At 44.3% G+C, this 20,932-nt stretch overlaps 1 protein-coding gene across 1 annotated transcript in view; it reads right to left on the reverse strand.

Annotated features, from left to right (window-relative positions):
* Positions 1-20,932, reverse strand: part of cntln (centlein, centrosomal protein) — a 477,268-nt gene that overhangs the window by 8,647 nt on the left and 447,689 nt on the right. The window contains exons 27-28 of the mRNA XM_085991655.1: positions 10,757-10,796; positions 1,308-1,338 (exon numbers count right to left, since the gene is read on the reverse strand). Coding sequence (XP_085847781.1) covers positions 1,308-1,338; positions 10,757-10,796 — 71 coding nt within the window. The remainder of the gene's footprint in view (positions 1-1,307; positions 1,339-10,756; positions 10,797-20,932) is intronic.

A 20,932-nucleotide genomic window follows, 5' to 3' on the forward strand; every position in this document is an offset into this window, starting at 1 on the left:
AATCATAATTGGGATATGCGCATGACACATAGAAAAATCTGTCCCTTTCTAAACCCTTGCAATGTCACAAGGGGTTTCACACTGCTTTCAAAAGAATGTATTAGTTTTCCAAATGCATTCCAAAATCCCAAGTGAAATTTTGTTAATAGATAAATTATGTTTAATTTTAAAAAGCAACAAAAAGATTTCCAAGATTTCCTATTCTGAACAAAATGTTCCTGTAAAAATGTCTTAAAGAATTTAGTACTTTAATATTTCTGACTAATTAATCTATAAATTTCAGTTAAATATTGGGAATTCACCAATTATAGAAAAACGTAATAAAGCCGGGTATATAATACACCTCTTCTGGCCTCTATCTCAAAAGAAACATTATTTAAAAATACAGGGTCATCACTGATTTTTAAAAATAAAAAAGAATAATCTTTGGTCCAATAGTGACTGATGAAATTTCTCATCCAATGATTCTAAGCTCATACAAGCTCCTCTAGTCACCGAGTTAAAGCTCACATTTGTTGTTGACTGACCTTCATTGAACTTTACACTTTGTAAAAAAGAAACAGTGTAGATGAAATTCTCTTACACTGAATAATTTACTACATTTACTCCTACCACTGCAGTAAAAGCAACGTGTAAACAACATTAACTCTCTTTTAAAATGCATTGCATATTTTAATCTTACCAGATACCAAATACCCCTTTGGCCCAGAAATTCGGGTCGGGGGCTTCACGCGGGTGTAAACCCCCGACCTGCACTTAGCTTGTGCGCCGGCAGTTGAGCTGTAGGGCCCCGTGGAATTCCGATCTGGGGCCTGGCCCAGATGCCGGCGCGCAGTGCTTGCGTATCCCAGGGGCGCAGTTAGTTCGATGCATCCCCTGGGATCACGTGGGCCATGGGCAGCCAATCGGAGCAGGGAATGCTCCATTCATAAGTCTTGACAGGAAGAGCTGTCAAGACTTATAAATACTACGGCCCCAAAATAGCAGTAAACCTTCAAATAATTTAATTTTTTTAAATCACATTTTTTAAATAAACTATAAATTACATTAAATAACTATTTTAAACAATCATTTAAATTTTTGAAAAAAATAATTTTATATTCTAACGGGGCTAAAAATAAACTTACCTTGCTTTAAAGTATTTAAAAATAATAAACCTGTGGAAAAAATGTTTTAATTTTAATTAATTGACCACTTACCTTGTAAAAAGCAGGCCTTACGCCCGCTTTTAAATTTCTAAATTCTAAAGACTTACCCTCACGGAAAAACCTGTCAAGAAAACGTAAGTTCAAAGTGCATGCGCAGACTCCCCTGCGCACGCGTTCGACCTCTGAACTCCTGCTTTCAGAGGAACGGAAGTGCCGGTTTCCCGCGCATGCGCAGTGCATGCAGGAAACCGGCACTTCCATCGGGCCTACGGGCGAGTACCCCGTGCGTACTCACCCGTGGAGACCTGAATTTCTGGGCCTAACCACTGCAAGACTAGAATAGCATTTAAGTATTTAAGTAAAAGTAACAATATTAGAATGTTCTTGCGAATTCAGTGAATGCTATTATCAGCTTTATAATGCTGTTGAAAGATATTTATTGAAAGAAACCTCAAGTTGAAGAAACCCAGCTATATGTGATCACATTTTCTTCATTCTCAATATATCCTGAATATTTCTAAATCCCTCGGATAAAGCGGCACGTGACAGAGATGCTCGTTTTAAACTAATACTGGTGCATGACCTTTTTTCTGTAATTGTATTGGTCTTTATATATGTATGTATCAAAGTCTTACAACAATTCCTGATTACCAGTCAGTAAAACAAATCCTGAAATAACCAGTTGTGAAATCACGTGGTACAGTATTACTGCGAACCAATCATAGATGTCTATCTCTAACTGCCATTGACCTCCATCAGCAAACAAGAATAACAAGAATGGGAAACAGCACAAATTCACTGAATTCTTTGCTCTTCTGTTTTGCCGACATCGTTTCACCAATCGCTGTTCTGAAACACATTGCATATCCGAGAGAGATTTTGATGGGAGTTAGAAGGGTTTTTTGTCTGGACTTTTGTTTTTACACATCTATAACAAAGGTTTTGTTTATTTTAAAGGCTGTAACTCTCATTTAGTAATCTAAGGGTTATACTGGGAAGTCAACACAAAAATAATGGAACAGCAAAAGAAATGCTGGAAATCTGTCAGCATCTGAAAAGAGCAAAGATAGGTTAACATTTCAGGGGGATACCCTTTGTCAGAACTATAGGTTCAAACCTTGTTGGCCACATGTGATTGTGATATTCATGAAATATTTTAGGAGCTGCAATAAAACAAATTCTGTCTTGTATAAGGCATTGTATGAATCTTTCCTCTCTTTCATCTGAAGTATTTTACCTTAATATTGCTATCGATTTTATTACTAATACTATTTTGATTGTTTCAAAAATAGATCACTGGAACAGGGAGTTTGAAATAAAATTACCTGCTTGTAAAGATAACATTGTGTATTAAAGTCAAGGAAACTAAATTCACCAAGAAATCTGAATTCAGAGGCAGATTAATGTTCAACTTCAATAATATATAAAAGAACTTGTACTTATATGGAACTTTTCGTATCCTCAGGATGTCCCAAAGCAACTTCACAGCCAACTGAGTTCTTTTGAAGTGTTGTCATTGTTGTAAAGTAGGCAAATGTAGCAGCCAGTTTACACACAGCAAGCTCCCACAAACAGCAAAGTGATAATAACCAGGTCATCGGTTTTAGTAATGTTGGTCGAGGGGTAAATATTGGCCAGGATATGAAATGACCTCAGTAAGCACAAAATAACCTGGTGATGTGCTAGTTCTAGTCACGTGATGTCGAATTATATATTTGCTCTTGTATATGGTTCTTTTACATGCTACTTTTGGCTCTGATGTCAGTGCCTCCATGGCAGTGACCACTGGCAAATCTCTGGGCAGTTTTGTTTCACTCATCATAGCCAAGCGTACAAGTTGCCTATTTGGCACAGACACTTATTTTGCCATGTCCCTTTTAGATACTTTATTTGATTTCTTCACACAGAATTCCTGTCCTTTCAACTCCCCCCAATCCCAAATCATTCCTTCAGCTAGCTACTGCTTCAAAGTCATTGTAGCACAAAATGGTCTGATGTCTATTGATCGCCTATTTGTGATCAATTTCCAGTGGAAGAATTCAGTGGTTCTGGATCTTCAAAAAGACAGAACTGCGATGTGAAGCAGGTGGTTTTAATCTCGCCTCATCTGTATAAACCAGTGTGATGGTATTTAGCATTTAACATAAACCAGATGCACAGCTGAAACAAACTGGGAAATTTATATTTTATCTATTATTTTATAGAAAATAACATTCTTCACTATAAATTAACAGTATACCTATGAATCTAACATTAGCACCTCAACATAAGGTAACCAACAAGATATCTAGTTAATCGACAGAAGATTTGAGGCAAATAGATGAGAAGCTGCAGTTAATGTCAGTTTTTATGCTAGACATGATCATGACTGATGAGGTATTCTGACCAGCTACCAGTGATGACATGGTTAATAATTGCTGGTTGTAACATACGTGTCCGGATTTTACTGGAGGAATAATGGTGAGGCTCACAGTTATTAAGGAGTAAATCAGACAGCAACTTCCGGAGTCCGCACATGGGCAATTAAATGTGGAAATCCGGAAGTTGCTGTCTGAGATGCCCTGCTCCTCTACAAGCTTCGCTACACCGGTGCCTCGCTGACAGACCCGGCGTTGAAACACATGAAGGGCGTGAAGTTGCGGTACTTACCCACTAGATACCCAACAAGCACATCAGGAAAAAGTTAGAAACATAGAAGATAGGAGCAGGAGTAGGCCATTTGGCCCCTCGAGCCTGCTCCGCCATTCAATGCCATCATGGCTGATCATCCAAATTCAGTACCCGGTCCCTGCTTTCTCCCCATATCCCTTGATCCCTTTAGCCTTAAGAAATATATCCAACTCCTTCTTAATATATTTAATGAACTGGCCTCCACCGCCTTCTGTGGTAGAGAGTTTCACAGGTTCACCACTCTCTGGGTGAAGAAATTCCTCCTAATTTCTGTCCTAAATGGCCTACCCTTTATCCTTAGACTGTGTCCCCTGGTTCTGGATTCCTCGACCATCGGGAACATCCTTCCTGCATCTAGTCTGTCCAGTCCTGTCAGAATTTTATAAGTTTCAATGAGATCACCTCTCATTCTTCTAAACTCCAGCGAGTACAAGCCCAATCGACCCAATCTCTCCTCATATGTCATTCCTGCCATCCCAGGTATCAGCCTGGTGAATCTTCGCTGAACTCCTTCCATGGCAAGAACATCCTTCCTCAGATAAGGCGACCAAAACTGCACACAATACTCAAGATGTGGTCTCACCAAGGCCCTGTACAACTGCAGCAAGACATCCTTGTTCCTGTACTCAAACCCTCTCGCTACGAAGACCAACATACCATTTGCCTTCTTAACCGCCTGCTGCACCTGCATGCTTACCTTCAGCGACTGGTGCACAAGGACAACCAGGTCTCGTTGCACTTCCCCTTCTCCCAATCTATTGCCATTTAGATAATAATCTGCCTTCCTGTTTTTGCCACCAAAGTGGACAACCTCACATTTATCCACGTTATATTGCATCTGCCATGTTTCTGCCCAATCACCCAACGTGTCCAAATCATCCTGGAGTTTCTCGACATCCTCCTCACAGCACATACGCCCACCCAGCTTTGTGTTGTCTGCAAATTTGGAGATATTACATCTAATTTCCTTGTCTAGATGATTAATATATATTGTGAATAGCTGGGGTCTAAGGACCGATCCCTGCGGTACCCCACTAGTCACTGCCTGCCACTCGGAAAAGGACCCGTTTATTCCAACTCTTCGCTTTCTGTCTGCCAGCCAGTTCTCTATCCAAGTCAATACCCTGCCCCCAATCCCATGTGCCTTAACTTTACACGCTAATCTCTTATGCGGGACCTTATCGAAGGCCTTCTGAAAGTCCAGATACACCACATCCACTGGTTCTCCCTTATCTATTTTACCAGTTACATCCTCAAAAAATTCCAGTAGATTAGTCAAGCACAATTTACCTTCTGTGAATCCATGTTGACTTTGTCCGATCCTGTCACTGTTTTCCAAGTGCTCTGCTATTACATCTTTTATAATGGACTCTAGCATTTTCCCCACTACCGATGTCAGGCTTACCGGTCTGTAATTCCCTGTTTTCTCTCTACCACCTTTTTTGAATAGTGGGGTAACATTAGCTGTTCCAGATTCCATCGAATGTCGGAAGATGATCAGCAATGCATCTACTATTTCTAGGGCCACTTCCTTAAGTACCCTAGGATGTAGATTATCAGGCCTTGGGGATTTATCGGCCTTCAATCGCGTCAATTTCCCTAACACCATTTCCCTACAAATACTGATTTCTTTCAGTTCCTCCCTTTCATCAGACCCTATGTTCCCCGGCATCTCTGGGAGGTTATTTGTGTCCTCCTTTGTGAAGACAGAACCAAAATATGTATTTAGTTGGTCTGCCATTTCTTTGTTCCCCATTATAAATTCCCCTGATTCTGACTGCAAGGGACCTATGCTTGACTTCACCAATCTTTTTCTCTTCACATGTCTATAAAAGCTTTTACAGTCAGTTTTTATGTTCCCTGCAAGCTTACTCTCATATTCTATTTTCCCCTTCTTAATTAATCCCTTTGTCCTCCTTTGTTGAATCCTAAATTGCTCCCAATCCTCAGGATTATTGCTTTTTCTGGCCAATTTATATGTCCTCTCCTTGGATCTTATGCTATCCCTAATTTCCCTTGTTAGCCACGGTTGAGTCACCTTTTGTGTTTTATTTTTATGCCCAACTGGGGTGAACATTTTCTGTAGTTCATCCATGCGGTTTTTGAATGTTTGCCATTGCCTATCCACCGTCAACCCTTTGAGTGACATTCCCCAATCAATCCTACCCAACTCGCGCCTCAGACCATCGTAGTTTCCTTTATTTAAATTTAGGACCCTAGTCTCCGAGTCAACTACTTCATTCTCCATCTTAATGAAGAATTCGATCATATTATGATCGCTCCGACCCAAGGGGCCTCAAACAACAAGATTGCTAATTAATCCTTTCTCGTTACATAATGCCCAGTCTAAGATGGCCTGATCTCTGGTTGGTTCCTCGGCATATTGGTCCAGGAAACCATCCCGTTAACACTCCAGGAATTCTTCCTCCACAGTATTGTTACTAATTTGGTTAGCCCAATCTATATGTAGATTAAAGTCACCCATGATGACTGTTGTGCCCTTATTGCACGCTTCTTTAATTTCCCTTTTAATGCCATCCCCAACCTCCGCCTTACTGTTTGGAGGTCTATATACCACTCCCACTAACATTTTCTGCCCCTTGGTATTTCTCAATTCTACCCATACAGATTCCACATCATCAGAGCTAATATTCTTCCTTACAATTGTGTTAATCCCTTCTTTAACCAGCAATGCTACCCCACCTCCCTTTCCTTTTTGCCTATCTTTCCTGAATATCGAATACCCCTGGATGTTGAGTTCCCAGCCTTGGCCATCCTTGAGCCACGTTTCCGTAATCCCAACCAAATCATATTCGTTTACCTCTATTTGCGCAGCCAATTCATCCACCTTATTACGAATGCTCCTCGCATTAAGACACAAAGCCTTCAGGCTTATTTTTTTTAACGCTCTTAGACCTATTAGAATTATTATTTACTGTGGCCATGTTTGATTTAAACTGTTGATTTCTCTGACTGCCACTTTTTTTTTCTCCTTCCTTTCTTTTGCTTTTATCCTTGTTTCCCTTTCCTCTGTCCCCCGCTCAGGTTCCCAACCCCCTGCCATCTTAGTTTAAACCCTCCCCCAGAGCACTAGCAAACACACCCCCTAGGACATCGGTTCCAGCCCTGCCCAGGTGCAAACCGTCCGGTCTGAACTGGTCCCACCTCCCCCAGAACCGGTTCCAATGTCCCAGGAACTTGAATCCCTCCCCCTGGCACCATTCCTCTAGCCACGTATTCATCTGAAATATCCTTCTATTTCTATTCTGACTAGCACGTGGCACTGGTAGCAATCCTGAGATTACTACCTTTGAGGTCCTATTTTTCAATTTAACTCCTAACTCCCTATATTCAGCTTTTAGGACCTCATCCCGGTTTTTACCTATATCGTTGGTACCTATATGCACCACGACAACTGGCTGTTCACCCGCCCCTTCCAAAATGTTCTGCAGCCGCTCTGAGACATCCTTGACCCTTGCACCAGGTGCATTAGGGCTGGTGCATTCAAGTGTAACTGAATTTTTTACAGCGTGATAAGTCTTAATTACTACCAAACAACCTTTCTGGCACTGAAAATTTACTTTTACAAGTGTGGAGTCTCATTCCTTCAGATTTGAATTCTCAGAGATATTTAAAAATTAAAATATCTTTCTTTTTAACTTTTTCTCTGTCTCTTTTATCTCTCTCTTAATCCCATCTTTGGTTCCCTCTCTCTATTTCACTTTCTGTACATGATTTTACATTGAATAAATATTCTAACTTACACTTCCCGGTTTAGATTCTGCGTGTCTCAGTAAGGATTCTTCAATCTGATTGGTTGAGGAGACCACAGGCCCCAGATCCCCTGTAGAGGGCGCCGCACTGTATCGGGCTCCCAATGGCTATAAGTTGCCGTGCAAAGCCTGTGGGCAGCTGTAAGCGTAATGAACGGTGACCACAAAATTCGGGCCGTGCTGTTTTCTGCCTCTTTTTTGTAATGGCAAAGATAAGGAATGGAGGCAGAGTTTGAGTCTGTGGGCTCTCTAACCTTTCTGTCCCGATCCTTGACAAGTATCTGTTTTCCAGAATGCAAACAAGTTTTCAACCAACATAAATATTTTTTAATGCCCAAAGGCATTACTGCAGAAATGCACAACTAACTTTATCATAGTTTTTAAATGATGTGAAAGATGCTACTGTAGTTCTCCGAAGTCTAATTCCTATCTGTAATAAGACATGGGGTGGGGACATCTTATTCATTATGATTACTGAATTTTCCCCGAGTGATATAGTGTATAAACATTTGAGCGCAACTGGTGCTGTGCTACCTTCCAACTTGCCAGTAAAGAAAGATAGATCAGTGATTAGAAAATAAGGAGGATGACTTTAAATGTTATTGTGCTGTCATAGTGGAATAAGGTATAAAATGATGGTGCAAAATGATCCAAAGGGATACGATGCAGTACATTATGTCCAACAGCAGGAGCGGCGGCTCCCAATCTTCATAAAGACTGCTCCATTAAATTTCCTCCAGTCAATAATTAGGATTCCACAAATAAACCTAGGCAATTAAATCAATACTGTTGGGCAATGACCTCAGAGATTCTGGACCCAGTGGCACAGAAAGACACTATATCTTAGACTGCATAATCAAACATACTCATGTAATTTCTATCAAGATCTTGATTTACTTAAAATAATTGGAGAGGTAAAAGGGGATTGTTTTTCCTCGGCAGAGAGTACCGTTATAAGCACAACAATAGATTATGTTTTTTTACTTTTGCCTTCTGAATTTTAATAATTTTTGTAAAATAATGACTCAGAATTTCTCTAGCTGCCTTTGCAGTTCCAAATATTTGAAAAAAATGTATACTAATATGTAATTACTTAAATAAAAGCAGCCCTTATCAATATCTTTTAAAGGGCCATAGCGATCAAACTTGAATCTTTATTACACCACTTGTGCTGTAACATGAAAGAGTAATCTATTTAGCATCACTTTATGAATCTCAACAAGTTGCCCAGAGCCACTCAAAGATTTCAGTTTAAAATGGTGTAAAATAATTTTTCATTAGGTTCATGAATAAATATGTGCTGATTTTTATAGTACTGTGAAGCCCACTTATATTAACATTTAATATTAGAACACAATTTATTACAACATTTCCCCCCTAAACTACATGTTAATTTGTTCAGATACAACAATAAGTTTATAAATGAATCCCATTTTAGTACGTTTTAGACACCCATTGCCACAGATGTCAGTGCTACGAGTGACGCCCCAGCTAAGAATTCCTGGTTAAACAATTTACTCGAACGATTTATCAATATGACTGTTTTCACTATATTTCAGACAGAATATTCCTCTGCAATGTACACTGAAACAAAATTTTATATCACTTCAGTTCAAATCACACAGCTCAATTATGTAGCTCGGGGTCTGTCACTGTTTCACACTCAGGAGGCAAAAAATGCAAAAATAAAGTTGTTGAAACATAAAGAAGTGGTACCAAGAACTCCAGATTTAATTACGATAGCAAAATACTGCGGATGCTGGAAATCCGAAATAACAACAGAAAACGCTGGAAAAACTCAGCAAGCCAGGCAACATCCGTGGAGAGAGAAACATAGTTAACGTTTCAGGTCAAAACCCTGCGAAAAAAGCAGGAAATGAAACAGATTAAAAGGCCAGTTTGGGGGCTGGGAAATGGGGGAGTGGATGAAAGAACAAAAGGGAAGGTCTGAGAGGTGAAGAGACATTAAGAGATATTCAAGACGAGACAGTAATAGAACTTTACCTGTCCTATTACCATCTCGTCTCGTCGTGAAATTCCCTCACCTGCACATGGTCCATCTCCGACTCTTCCCTTCCCTTCCTCGACTTCTCTGTCTCCATCTCTGGGGATAGGTTATTGACCAACATTCACTATAAACCCATTGACTCCCACAGCTACCTGGACTACACTTCCTGCCACCCCGCTTCCTGTAAGGACTCTATTCCATTCTCCCAGTTTCTCCGGCTCCGCCACATCTGCTCCGACGATGCCACCTTCCACACCAGTGCTTCCGACATATCTTCCTTTTTCCTCAACCGAGGATTCCCTTCTACCGTGGTTGAGACGGCCCTCGACCGTGTCCGTTCTATCTCCCGCACGTCTGCCCTCACCCCTGCCTCCCGGAACCACGATAGGGTTCCCCTTGTCCTCACCTTTCACCCCACCAGCCTCCACATTCAACGGATCATCCTCAGCCATTTCCGCCACCTCCAATGTGATCCCACCACCAAACGCATCTTCCCCCCCCTCCCCTTTCAGCATTCCGTAGGGACCGCTCCCTCCGAGACACCGTAGTCCACTCCTCTATCACCCCCAGCACCCCTTCCCCTTCGCCCGGCACCTTCCCGTGCAAGCGCAGGAGATGCAACACCTGCCCTTATACCGCCCCCCTTCCCACTGTCCAGGGCCCCAAACACCCCTTCCAGGTGAAGCAGCGATTTACTTGTACTTCTTGCAATCTAGTATACTGTATTCGCTGCTCACGATGTGGTCTCCTCTACATTGGGGAGACCAAACGCAGATTGGGTGACCGCTTTGCGGAACACCTCCGTTCAGTCCGTAAGGGGGACCCCCGAGCCTGTCATTTCAATTCACCGCTCCATTCCCACTCAGACCTCACCGTCCGCGGCCTCTTGCATTGTTCCACAGAAGCTCAGCGTAAGCTCGAAGAACAGCACCTCATCTTCCGATTAGGCACTTTACAGCCTTCCGGACTCAATATCGAGTTCAACAATTTCAGATCATAACCTCGGCCCCTATTATATTTTTATATATTTTTTATCCACACCTTTGGTTTGTGCCTTTTCCTTTTTTTCTCTCCCACATGGCAGCTGTCTCTCATCCTGCCAGCGCATTTCATACTTCATCTAGAGCCATCCTTTGTCTCTTTACCTGTCCTATTACCATCTCGTCTCATCTTGAATATCTCTTAATGTCTCTTCACCTCTCAGACCTTCCCTTTTGTTCTTTCATCCCCTCCCCCATTTCCCAGCCCCCAAACTGGCCTTTTAATCTGTTTCATTTCCTGCTTGTTTCTCAGTTCTGAAGAAGGGTTTCGACCTGAAACATTAACTCTGTTTCTCTCTCCATGGATGTTGCCTGGCCTGCTGAGTTTTTCCAGCGTTTTCTGTTGTTATTCCAGATTTAATTATATGGAATAACACAAGGATTGAGATCATTTGAACAAATGCCTAAAACCAGTTTTTTTTGTATTATTGAACTTATGCCAGTTGTACTATCCAATTTAAATGATTGTGACAAGACTAATATAACAGGGACTGTGTTTCCTGGATGTAAGGATCTTGGGTTCAGATGCTGCTAACAAACTATTGAGCTTTCTGATGTAATTTGATTGCCATGTTACTGTCCTGTAATATAGACCAGTAACATTAACTTATAATAAACACGTCAGGGTCGATTTTAATGGCATGGGTAGCTTCCCACCTGCCTACGGCAATTTTAACTGCCTGGCATCATTGCCATGCTGGCGGTTTACTTCCCGCCCAAGAAGTGAGCAGGAAGTGGCTACTGTTCTTCTGAAAATTGTGGGGCCCGGAGAAGCATTCCCGATCCTTCTGGGCCCACATAGGGAAGAAAAAGACATTCCTTTCAGGGCCTGATCCTCTTACATAGAATTTTACAGCACCGAAACAGGTCATTCGGCCCAAATGGTCCATGCCAGTGTTGATGCTCCACACAACCCTCCTCCCACTCTTATTCACCTCACCCTAACCGCAAATTCTTCTATTCCTTTCTCCCTCATGTGTTTATTTAACTTCCCCTTAAATGCATCTACGCTATTTGCCTCAATCACTCCCTGTGGTAGCGAGTTGCACAGTCTCACCACTCTCTAGATAAAGAAATTTCTCCTGAATTACCTATTGGATTTATTAGTGACTATTTTATATTTAAGGCCCTTAGTTTTGGTCTCCCCACAACTGGAAACACCTTGGTACGATAGCAAAATACTGCAGATGTTGGAAATCCGAAATAACAACAGAAAATGCTGGAAAAACTCAGCAGGTCAGGCAACATCCGTGGAGAGAAATTTGAGTTGACGTTTCGGGTTGGACCCTTCTTCAAAACTGGAAAGAAAAGAAACTAGATCGAAGGCAGGGCTGCGATCGGACAAAAGAATAAAAGAAACAAAAGAAGTAAAAGAGATTAGAAGCTAGACGAGATGGTAATAGGCTGGGATTAGGTGTAAAGTGTACTGGCAGGGCAAAAGATAGCTGCCAGGTGTGAGGGAGAAACAAAAGGAAAGGGGGAGGGGGGGGGGGGAAAGGAGTGGAACAATTACAAGAGAAAATGAAATAGGGGCCGAGCTTATGATCTGAAATTGTTGAACTCGATATTGAGTCCGGAAGGCTGCAGACTGCCTAATCGGAAGATGAGGTGCTGTTCCTCGAGTTTACGTTGAGCTTCCGTGGAACAATACAAGAGGCCAAGGACAGTGAGGTCCGAGTGGGAATGGAGCGGTGAATTAAAATGACAGGCGACCGGAAGCTCGGGGTCACCCTTACGGACTGAACGGAGGTGTTCCGCAAAGCGGTCACCCAATCTGCGTTTGGTCTCCCCAATGTAGAGGAGACCGCATCGTGAGCAGCGAATACAGTATACTAGATTGCGAGAAGTACAAGTAAATCGCTGTTTCACCTGGAAGGGGTGTTTGGGGCCCTGGACAGTGGGAAGGTATAGGGGCAGGTGTTACATCTCCTCCGCTTGCACGGGAAGGTGCCAGGCGAAGAGAAAGGGCTGTTTGGGGTGATAGAGGAGTGGACTAGGGTGTCTCGGAGGGAGCGGTCCCTGCGGAATGCTGAAAGGGGAGGGGAGGGGAAGATACGTTTGGTGGTGGGATCACTTTGGAGGTAGCGGAAATGCCGGAGGATGATCCGTTGAATGTGGAGGCTGGTGGGGTGAAAGGTGAGGACAAGGGGAACCCTATCGTGGTTCCGGGAGGGAGGGGCAGGGGTGAGGGCAGAAGTGCGGGAGATAGAACTGACACGGTCGAGGGCAGTGTCAACCACAGTAGAGGGGAATCCTCGGTTGCGGAAAAAGGAAGACATGTCTGAAGCACTGGTGTGGAAGGTGGCGTCGTCGGAGCAGATACGGCGGAGGCGGAGAAACTGGGAGAATGGAATAGAGTCCTTACAGGAAGCGGGGTGGGAGGAAGTGTAGTCCAGGTAGCTGTGGGAGTCAGTGGGCTTGTAGTAAATATTGGTCGATAACCTATCCCCAGAGATGGAGACGGAGAAGTCGAGGAAGGGAAGGGAAGAGTCCGAGATGGACCATGTGAAGGTGAGGGAAGGGTGGAAATTGGAGGCAAAGTGAATGAAATTGTCAAGTTCGGGGCGAGAGCAGGAAACGGCACCGATACAGTCATCAATGTATCGGAAAAAGAGGTGAGGGAGGGGACCCGAGTAGGACTGGAACAAAGATTGTTCCACATAGCCCACGAAAAGGCAGGCATAGCTAGGACCCATGCGGGTACCCATGGCAACACCTTTGATTTGGAGGAAATGACAACAGAAAATGCTGGAAAAACTCAGCAGGTCAGGCAACATCCGTGGAGAGAAATTTGAGTTGACGTTTCGGGTTGGACCCTTCTTCCCCCTGCTGCCACCAACCTCATAGTTCCCCAACCCCACACAGCCCGCTTCTACCTCCTTCCCAAGATCCACAAACAGGACTGCCCTGGTAGACCCATCGTTTCAGCCTGTTCTTGCCCTACGGAACTTATCTCTTCCTATCTTGACTCTATCTTTTCTCCCCTTGTCCAGTCTCTTCCCACCTACATCCGCGACTCTTCGGACGCCCTCCGCCACTTTAACAGTTTCCAGTTTCCTGGCCCCAACCGCTTCCTTTTCACCATGGACGTACAATCCCTCTACACCTCCACCCCCCACCCGGATGGCCTGAGGGCGCTCCGCTTCTTCCTTGAACAGAGGCCCGACCAGTCCCCATCCACCACGACCCTCCTCCGCCTGGCTGAACTTGTTCTCACATTGAACAACTTCTCCTTTAACTCCACTCATTTCCTCCAAATCAAAGGTGTTGCCATGGGTACCCGCATGGGTCCTAGCTATGCCTGCCTTTTCGTGGGCTATGTGGAACAATCTTTGTTCCAGTCCTACTCGGGTCCCCTCCCTCACCTCTTTTTCCGATACATTGATGACTGTATCGGTGCCGTTTCCTGCTCTCGCCCCGAACTTGACAATTTCATTCACTTTGCCTCCAATTTCCACCCTTCCCTCACCTTCACATGGTCCATCTCGGACTCTTCCCTTCCCTTCCTCGACTTCTCCGTCTCCATCTCTGGGGATAGGTTATCGACCAATATTTACTACAAGCCCACTGACTCCCACAGCTACCTGGACTACACTTCCTCCCACCCCGCTTCCTGTAAGGACTCTATTCCATTCTCCCAGTTTCTCCGCCTCCGCCGTATCTGCTCCGACGACGCCACCTTCCACACCAGTGCTTCAGACATGTCTTCCTTTTTCCGCAACCGAGGATTCCCCTCTACTGTGGTTGACACTGCCCTCGACCGTGTCAGTTCTATCTCCCGCACTTCTGCCCTCACCCCTGCCCCTCCCTCCCGGAACCACGATAGGGTTCCCCTTGTCCTCACCTTTCACCCCACCAGCCTCCACATTCAACAGATCATCCTCCGGCATTTCCGCTACCTCCAAAGTGATCCCACCACCAAACGTATCTTCCCCTCCCCTCCCCTTTCAGCATTCCGCAGGGACCGCTCCCTCCGAGACACCCTAGTCCACTCCTCTATCACCCCAAACAGCACCTTCCCGTGCAAGCGGAGGAGATGTAACACCTGCCCCTATACCTCCCCCCTTCCCACTGTCCAGGGCCCCAAACACCCCTTCCAGGTGAAACAGCGATTTACTTGTACTTCTCGCAATCTAGTATACTGTATTCGCTGCTCACGATGCGGTCTCTTCTACATTGGGGAGACCAAACGCAGATTGGGTGACCGCTTTGCGGAACACCTCCGTTCAGTCCGTAAGGGTGACCCCGAGCTTCCGGTCGCCTGTCATTTTAATTCACCGCTCCATTCCCACTCGGACCTCACTGTCCTTGGCCTCTTGTATTGTTCCACGGAAGCTCAACGTAAACTCGAGGAACAGCACCTCATCTTCCGATTAGGCAGTCTGCAGCCTTCCGGACTCAATATCGAGTTCAACAATTTCAGATCATAAGCTCGGCCCCTATTTCATTTTCTCTTGTAATTGTTCCACTCCTTTCCCCCCCCCCCTCCCCCTTTCCTTTTGTTTCTCTCTCACACCTGGCAGCTATCTTTTGCCCTGCCAGTACACTTTACACCTAATCCCAGCCTATTACCATCTCGTCTAGCTTCTAATCTCTTTTACTTCTTTTGTTTCTTTCATTCTTTTGTCCGATCGCAGCCCTGCCTTCGATCTAGTTTCTTTTCTTTCCAGTTTTGAAGAAGGGTCCAACCCGAAACGTCAACTCAAATTTCTCTCCACGGATGTTGCCTGACCTGCTGAGTTTTTCCAGCATTTTCTGTTGTTATACTGGAAACACCTTCTCCACATCTTCAGACTTACTTCTGCCTGGCAGGAAAACCACAGCAGCACCCCGGTTCCGGCCCGAGTTAAAATGCCGCCGAGGTCCAATTGACATCATCGACCCCCTACTAACTCAATTAAAGAAGGACTTTGCTGGCTTTAGGTGGGTGCCTTTGTCACTTGCTCAGAAGAGCAGGTTGAAATTGGATCCGGAGGGATGCAGGTGGCCTTTGGGCGGGTAACTGACCCAGGGCATTTTCCTGCCCAGCAGCCTGGTTTCTGCGGGCGGGTATGGTTAGAATCCTCCCCCCAACCCTCGCCCCCCCCCATTCACCTTGTGTTCCTTAGCAGTGTTCTCTGCAAAATGTCCATTTATATGGAGGAGGAAGAAAGAAAACAAATAAGCACTTCACAAAATACGATTACATTTTATAACATCGTGGCTTCAGCAAACAAACTTTACTCTGTATGGTTTGAAATAGTGAAATCTTGTTGCAATATATCCCCTTTAGAATAAATTTTCATGGGAAAATAGGACGTTATAACAAGTTTCGCAGGATGTAACTACTCTTTCTTGACATAGGCTGAGATATTCGACCAGTAAACGGCCTCTTAAATCGCCATATGGCGGGCGGCACATGGCTCGTAATGAGCAGGGATTTCCTGCCCGCAATATTGGAGGCATGGGGACCGTTTAGTGGCCCACGGTCATTACAAGCCAGAATGCGCCGCCCGCCATATTGGTTAGGGCCAAAAAAAAAATCAGCATGTCGTGCCACACCTGAAACAGGCGTTAGGTCCCTTATTTGCCCCCTACGTGCCCAACACTGGGTGTGCCCGGCTAGGCTGTAGCCTCCGAAATTAGTTTTTTTTGTTAGAAAGCGGAAATATGTATATTATTCAGGCTGCCAATTTTTCCATTTCTTCCTTTGGTACTTACTGTTGGTTCAGGCAGTAAACAGTATATTACTTAAAAGGTAATGTAAAATAATTGTAATCAGGATTAAAATTTTGGAGAATGTATATGAAAAGCTTTGTGGAGATGCACCACCACGATCCGTAAGTTCTTTGACTTTGGAGTTTGGCACAATAAATCAAGGCTGAAGTTCAATCCATGATTCCAGCCAAGGAGGGATGTTGTATTGGAATAAAATATAAAGGGTGAAAAATTCATTAGCGACCATTTTGGGACACTAACATTGCCTGTGCGCTAAATTTAGCATCCGGCAAAAAATAGCGCCGGTGATCACTAACTTCAGTTTTAGCCACCCACGAGGGAGGTGGAGCACTAATTCAAGCGCTCCACTTCCATCTTAGAGCGTTAACCCCGAATATAGGGGCGGTGTGTTCTGCAGCGCTACGCACTGGGCCACATAGTGCTGTCGCATGGAAGGGCTCTTCTCCTCATGGGAGGGGCCAAGCCCACATCTCTGTGGGGCCCTACCTGGACCACCGGCTGCAAGTAAGTTGGCTGATTTATTTTCTCCCCACCTGCCACCTCCCCTTTAGTTAGCACCCCGTGAGCCTCCTGTCGCTATGTTCCCGCCCCCTGAATCAGTCGCTGCCTTCGCCTGGTGCAGATTCGGGGGGGGGGGGGGGGGGGTGAAAAGGGGGCACTGTGCACGGTTATGACGTGTCATCGCCTGCACAGCAGAGCAGGCGCTACCGGTAACCGCCGCCTCTAAACTCCCGCTGAATTCAGTGGGAGTTGTTAGCGACGCCACACCCAGACAAAAAGTCGTTTGCGCTCAGTTATCACCCTCGGGGCGCTAACGAGAGGTGCAAATGCACCGAATTTCTAGCCCAAAGACACTGACACAAGCTCAAAATAAAATGTGTCCTATACTGGAGTTCACATTCATAGACCCTGATTAGGTTCTATAAAAATGTAGAGTGTACACACGCACGCTATTGCTACCTGTACAATGCAACATCAGTGGTTTTTTGGTAAATGTGAAGATAATCTCCCATTATAAAATATTACGGCTGCATTGTGGTGAAATGCATAAATATAGACTTCACTTCACTGATAATGTCCCTCCCAAACTCCAGAAAGCCAACATCAGGTAAAGGAAATCTTGCACAGTTTTAGCTCAATCCAACTTCAGACCATACTGACATCAAGAGACTAATGCGACAGACAAATTGGAACAACCAAATGTCAATTGATTGTCCTTAATCACTTGTGACAGACACAGTATTCCCGAAGATAGTATGTTAATAAAGAAAAAAAACTTGGAAACTGATAAGAAAACAGAAATACATAGGTCACACCAGGAATCTCTGAGGATTTGCCTGTGATTTGAGATAGTCTCAGCCTTGTCATCAAGTGTGCAGCTTTCCACTCAGCACGGAAATATCAATAGGAATATGTTTGTGAGGTCTCTAGTGGACATTTTTTCATTCTTTCTGCATCGACAGGATTCCAAATCAATATTCAGTTCCCACTAACAAGCTGTGCACAGTCTCTGTAGAAAATATTGTACAGAATACAGGAAGACATGGTAATAAACAGCTGTCCAGCTGTGAGGAAAACATGAATTGACTGCAAGTGAATCCCTCAGAAAAGGTCACAAAGCTATGAACCACTCTTCAGGTGTTCTAATTTATTGCTGAATATAAACGACTAATAATATTATACTACCGCAGCTATCTCGTTACTGCAGATATTTTATATTGGCTTGTGAGGGAGACAGCCGTCTTTATCTGTAAAAATGCAAAGCTGAGAACAGCCATCTCTTATGGTTTCCTATTTAAAACTTATATTTAAGAATGTGATTTGCACACAATGGACTGCACATACCGCGGACGCCAGCTGTTGCTGATGATTCCGCTATTGCCATTTACACCTCCTCTAGACCCATCTTTTGTTTCTTTACTTGTCCCATTACCACCCCCTTTTGCATTATCCCCTTTTGTCATTTAATCTCACCTGCCTTCCACCCTATCACAGTCCTTCCCTTTTGTTCTTTCCTTCCCTCCCCACTTTCCCAGCCTCTGTATTTGCTTAAACCCTGTTACGTCTCTAATTTTTTTCCAGTTCTGACGAAAGGTCATCTACCTGAAACATTAACTTGGTTTCTCTCTCCACAGATGCTGCCTAACCTGCTGAGTATTTCCAGCATTTTCTGTTTTTATTTCAGATAACTGCAGAGCTAGCCTATAAACAACCACAGCAACTTGCATTTATATAGCACCTTGACATCGCTGAAAACTTTACAAGGGAAATAGAAGGAGGCTAAGCACGGAACGGGTGAGATTAAGGGAGACCGATAGTACGGTTGTAGAGATAGCTTTTTAAGAAGCTTTTGAAGGAAGCAGAGTAAAGAAGTAAGGCACATCGGATTTCCAAGATGGTTCAACAGAATTCCAAATGGCAACACAGAACAGTAGCAGGGAATGAATAGTAATCCAGAGTCGGAGGGGTGGAGTGTGTGGCTGGGATATATGGCTGCAGAAGATGGGGCAAGTAAGATGGAGTGAGACCTTGGGGTACAATGAGTGAACTTGCAATGGGTGTGCTGTACTTTCTGCAATAGAAGACTCAAGCCAAAATTGTTCTGGATTAACTGAAATTGGGAATGATGGGGGGTTACATAGATACATAGATACATAGAAGATAGGAGCAGGAGTAGGCCATTCGGCCCTTCGTGCCTGCTCCGCCATTTAATGAGATCATGGCTGATCCTTTAATTCAGTATCCCGTCCCCGCCTTCTCTCCGTAACCCTTAACCCCTTTTGCCCGTAGAAATATATCTAATTCCCTCTTAAATATATTTAATGAGCTGGCGTACACTGCCCTCTGTGGCAATGAGTTCCACAGGTTCACCACTCTCTGAGTGAAGAAATTCCCCCTCATCTCTGTCCTAAATGGTTTAGCCCTTATCCTTAAATTATGTCCTCTAGTTCTGTTCTCACCCGCCAAGGGAAACATTCCTTCTGCATCCAGTCTGTCTAGACCTGTCAGAATTTTATACACTTCTATGAGGTCCCCTCTCAATCTTCTAAACTCCAGTGTGTACATCCCTAAACTACATAGTCTCTCCTCATAGGTCATTCCCGCCATTCCTGGTATCAGCCTGGTGAATCGCCGCTGCACCCCCTCCATGGCAAGAACATCCTTCCTCAGATGAGGCGACCAAAACTGTACACAGTACTCGAGGTGTGGTCTCACCAGTGCCCTGTACAGCTGCAGCAAGGTATCCCTGTTCCTGTATTCTAACCCTTTTGCTATGAAGGCCAGCATACCGTTTGCCTTCTTGACCGCCTGTTGCACCTGCATGCTCGCCTTCAGTGACTGGTGTACAAGAACACCCAGGTCTCTCTGTACTTCCCCCTCTCCCAATCTATTGCCATTTAAATAATAATTTGCCCTCCCGTTCCTGCACCCAAGGTGGATAACTTCGCACTTGTCCACATTATAGTGCATCTGCCATTTATCCGCCCAATCGCCCAGTCTGTCCAAATCGCTCTGGAGCTTCCTGGTCTCTTCCTCTGAGCCCACCCCACCTCCTAGTTTAGTGTCGTCTGCAAATTTGGAAATGCTGCATCCGACTCCCTGATCCAGGTCATTAATGTAAATTGTGAACAGCTGGGGGCCCAGGACAGATCCCTGTGGTACCCCACTTGTTACTGCCTGCCATTCAGAAAATGAGCCGTTTATTCCAACTCTCTGTTTTCTATCTGACAGCCAGTTCCCTATCCACGCCAAAACTTTCCCCTTTATCCCATGAGCCTCAATTTTCCATGCTAATCTTTTATGTGGGACCTTATCGAAGGCCTTTTGGAAGTCCAGGTACACCACATCTACTGGCTCTCCCCCATCTATTCTACCAGTTACTCCCTCAAAAAATTCCAATAGATTAGTCAAGCACGATTTACCCTTTGTAAATCCATGTTGACTCTGTCCTATCCTGTCCCCATTTGCTAAGTGCTCCGCTATTTCATCCTTAATGATGGACTCCAGCATTTTGCCCACAACTGATGTAAGGCTTACAGGTCTGTAATTACCTGCTTTTTCCCTACCCCCCTTTTTGAATAGTGGGGTAACGTTAGCTACCCTCCAATCCATCGGCACTGTTCCCGAGTCTAATGAATTCTGAAAAATCATCCTTAGTGCATCCGCTATCTCTAGGGCCACCTCCTTCAGTACCCTAGGATGCATGTTATCAGGCCCTGGGGATTTGTCCACCTTCAATCCCTTTAGCTTCCTTAACACCATATCCTTAGAGATATTGATTTGCGTCAGTTCCTCCTTTGCCAATGTCCCTATTTTTCCCGATATCCCAGGGAGGTTTTTTGTGTCTTCCTTCGTAAAGACTGACCCAAAGTATGCATTTAGTTGATCTGCCATTTCCTTATTTCCCATTATATATTCCCCCGTATCTGACTGCAATGGACCAACTTTGGTTTTCACCAGTCTTTTCCTTTTGATATATTTATAAAAGCTTTTGGAGTTAGTTTTTATATTTTCCGCCAGCTTGTTTTCGTAAGCTATTTTGCCCCTCTTGATCATGCCCTTTGCCCTCCTTTG

This window comes from Somniosus microcephalus, chromosome 1, assembly GCF_052327205.1.
Source record: "Somniosus microcephalus isolate GS21.2 chromosome 1, FLI_Smic_1.0, whole genome shotgun sequence".
Lineage (NCBI taxonomy): Eukaryota > Metazoa > Chordata > Chondrichthyes > Squaliformes > Somniosidae > Somniosus > Somniosus microcephalus.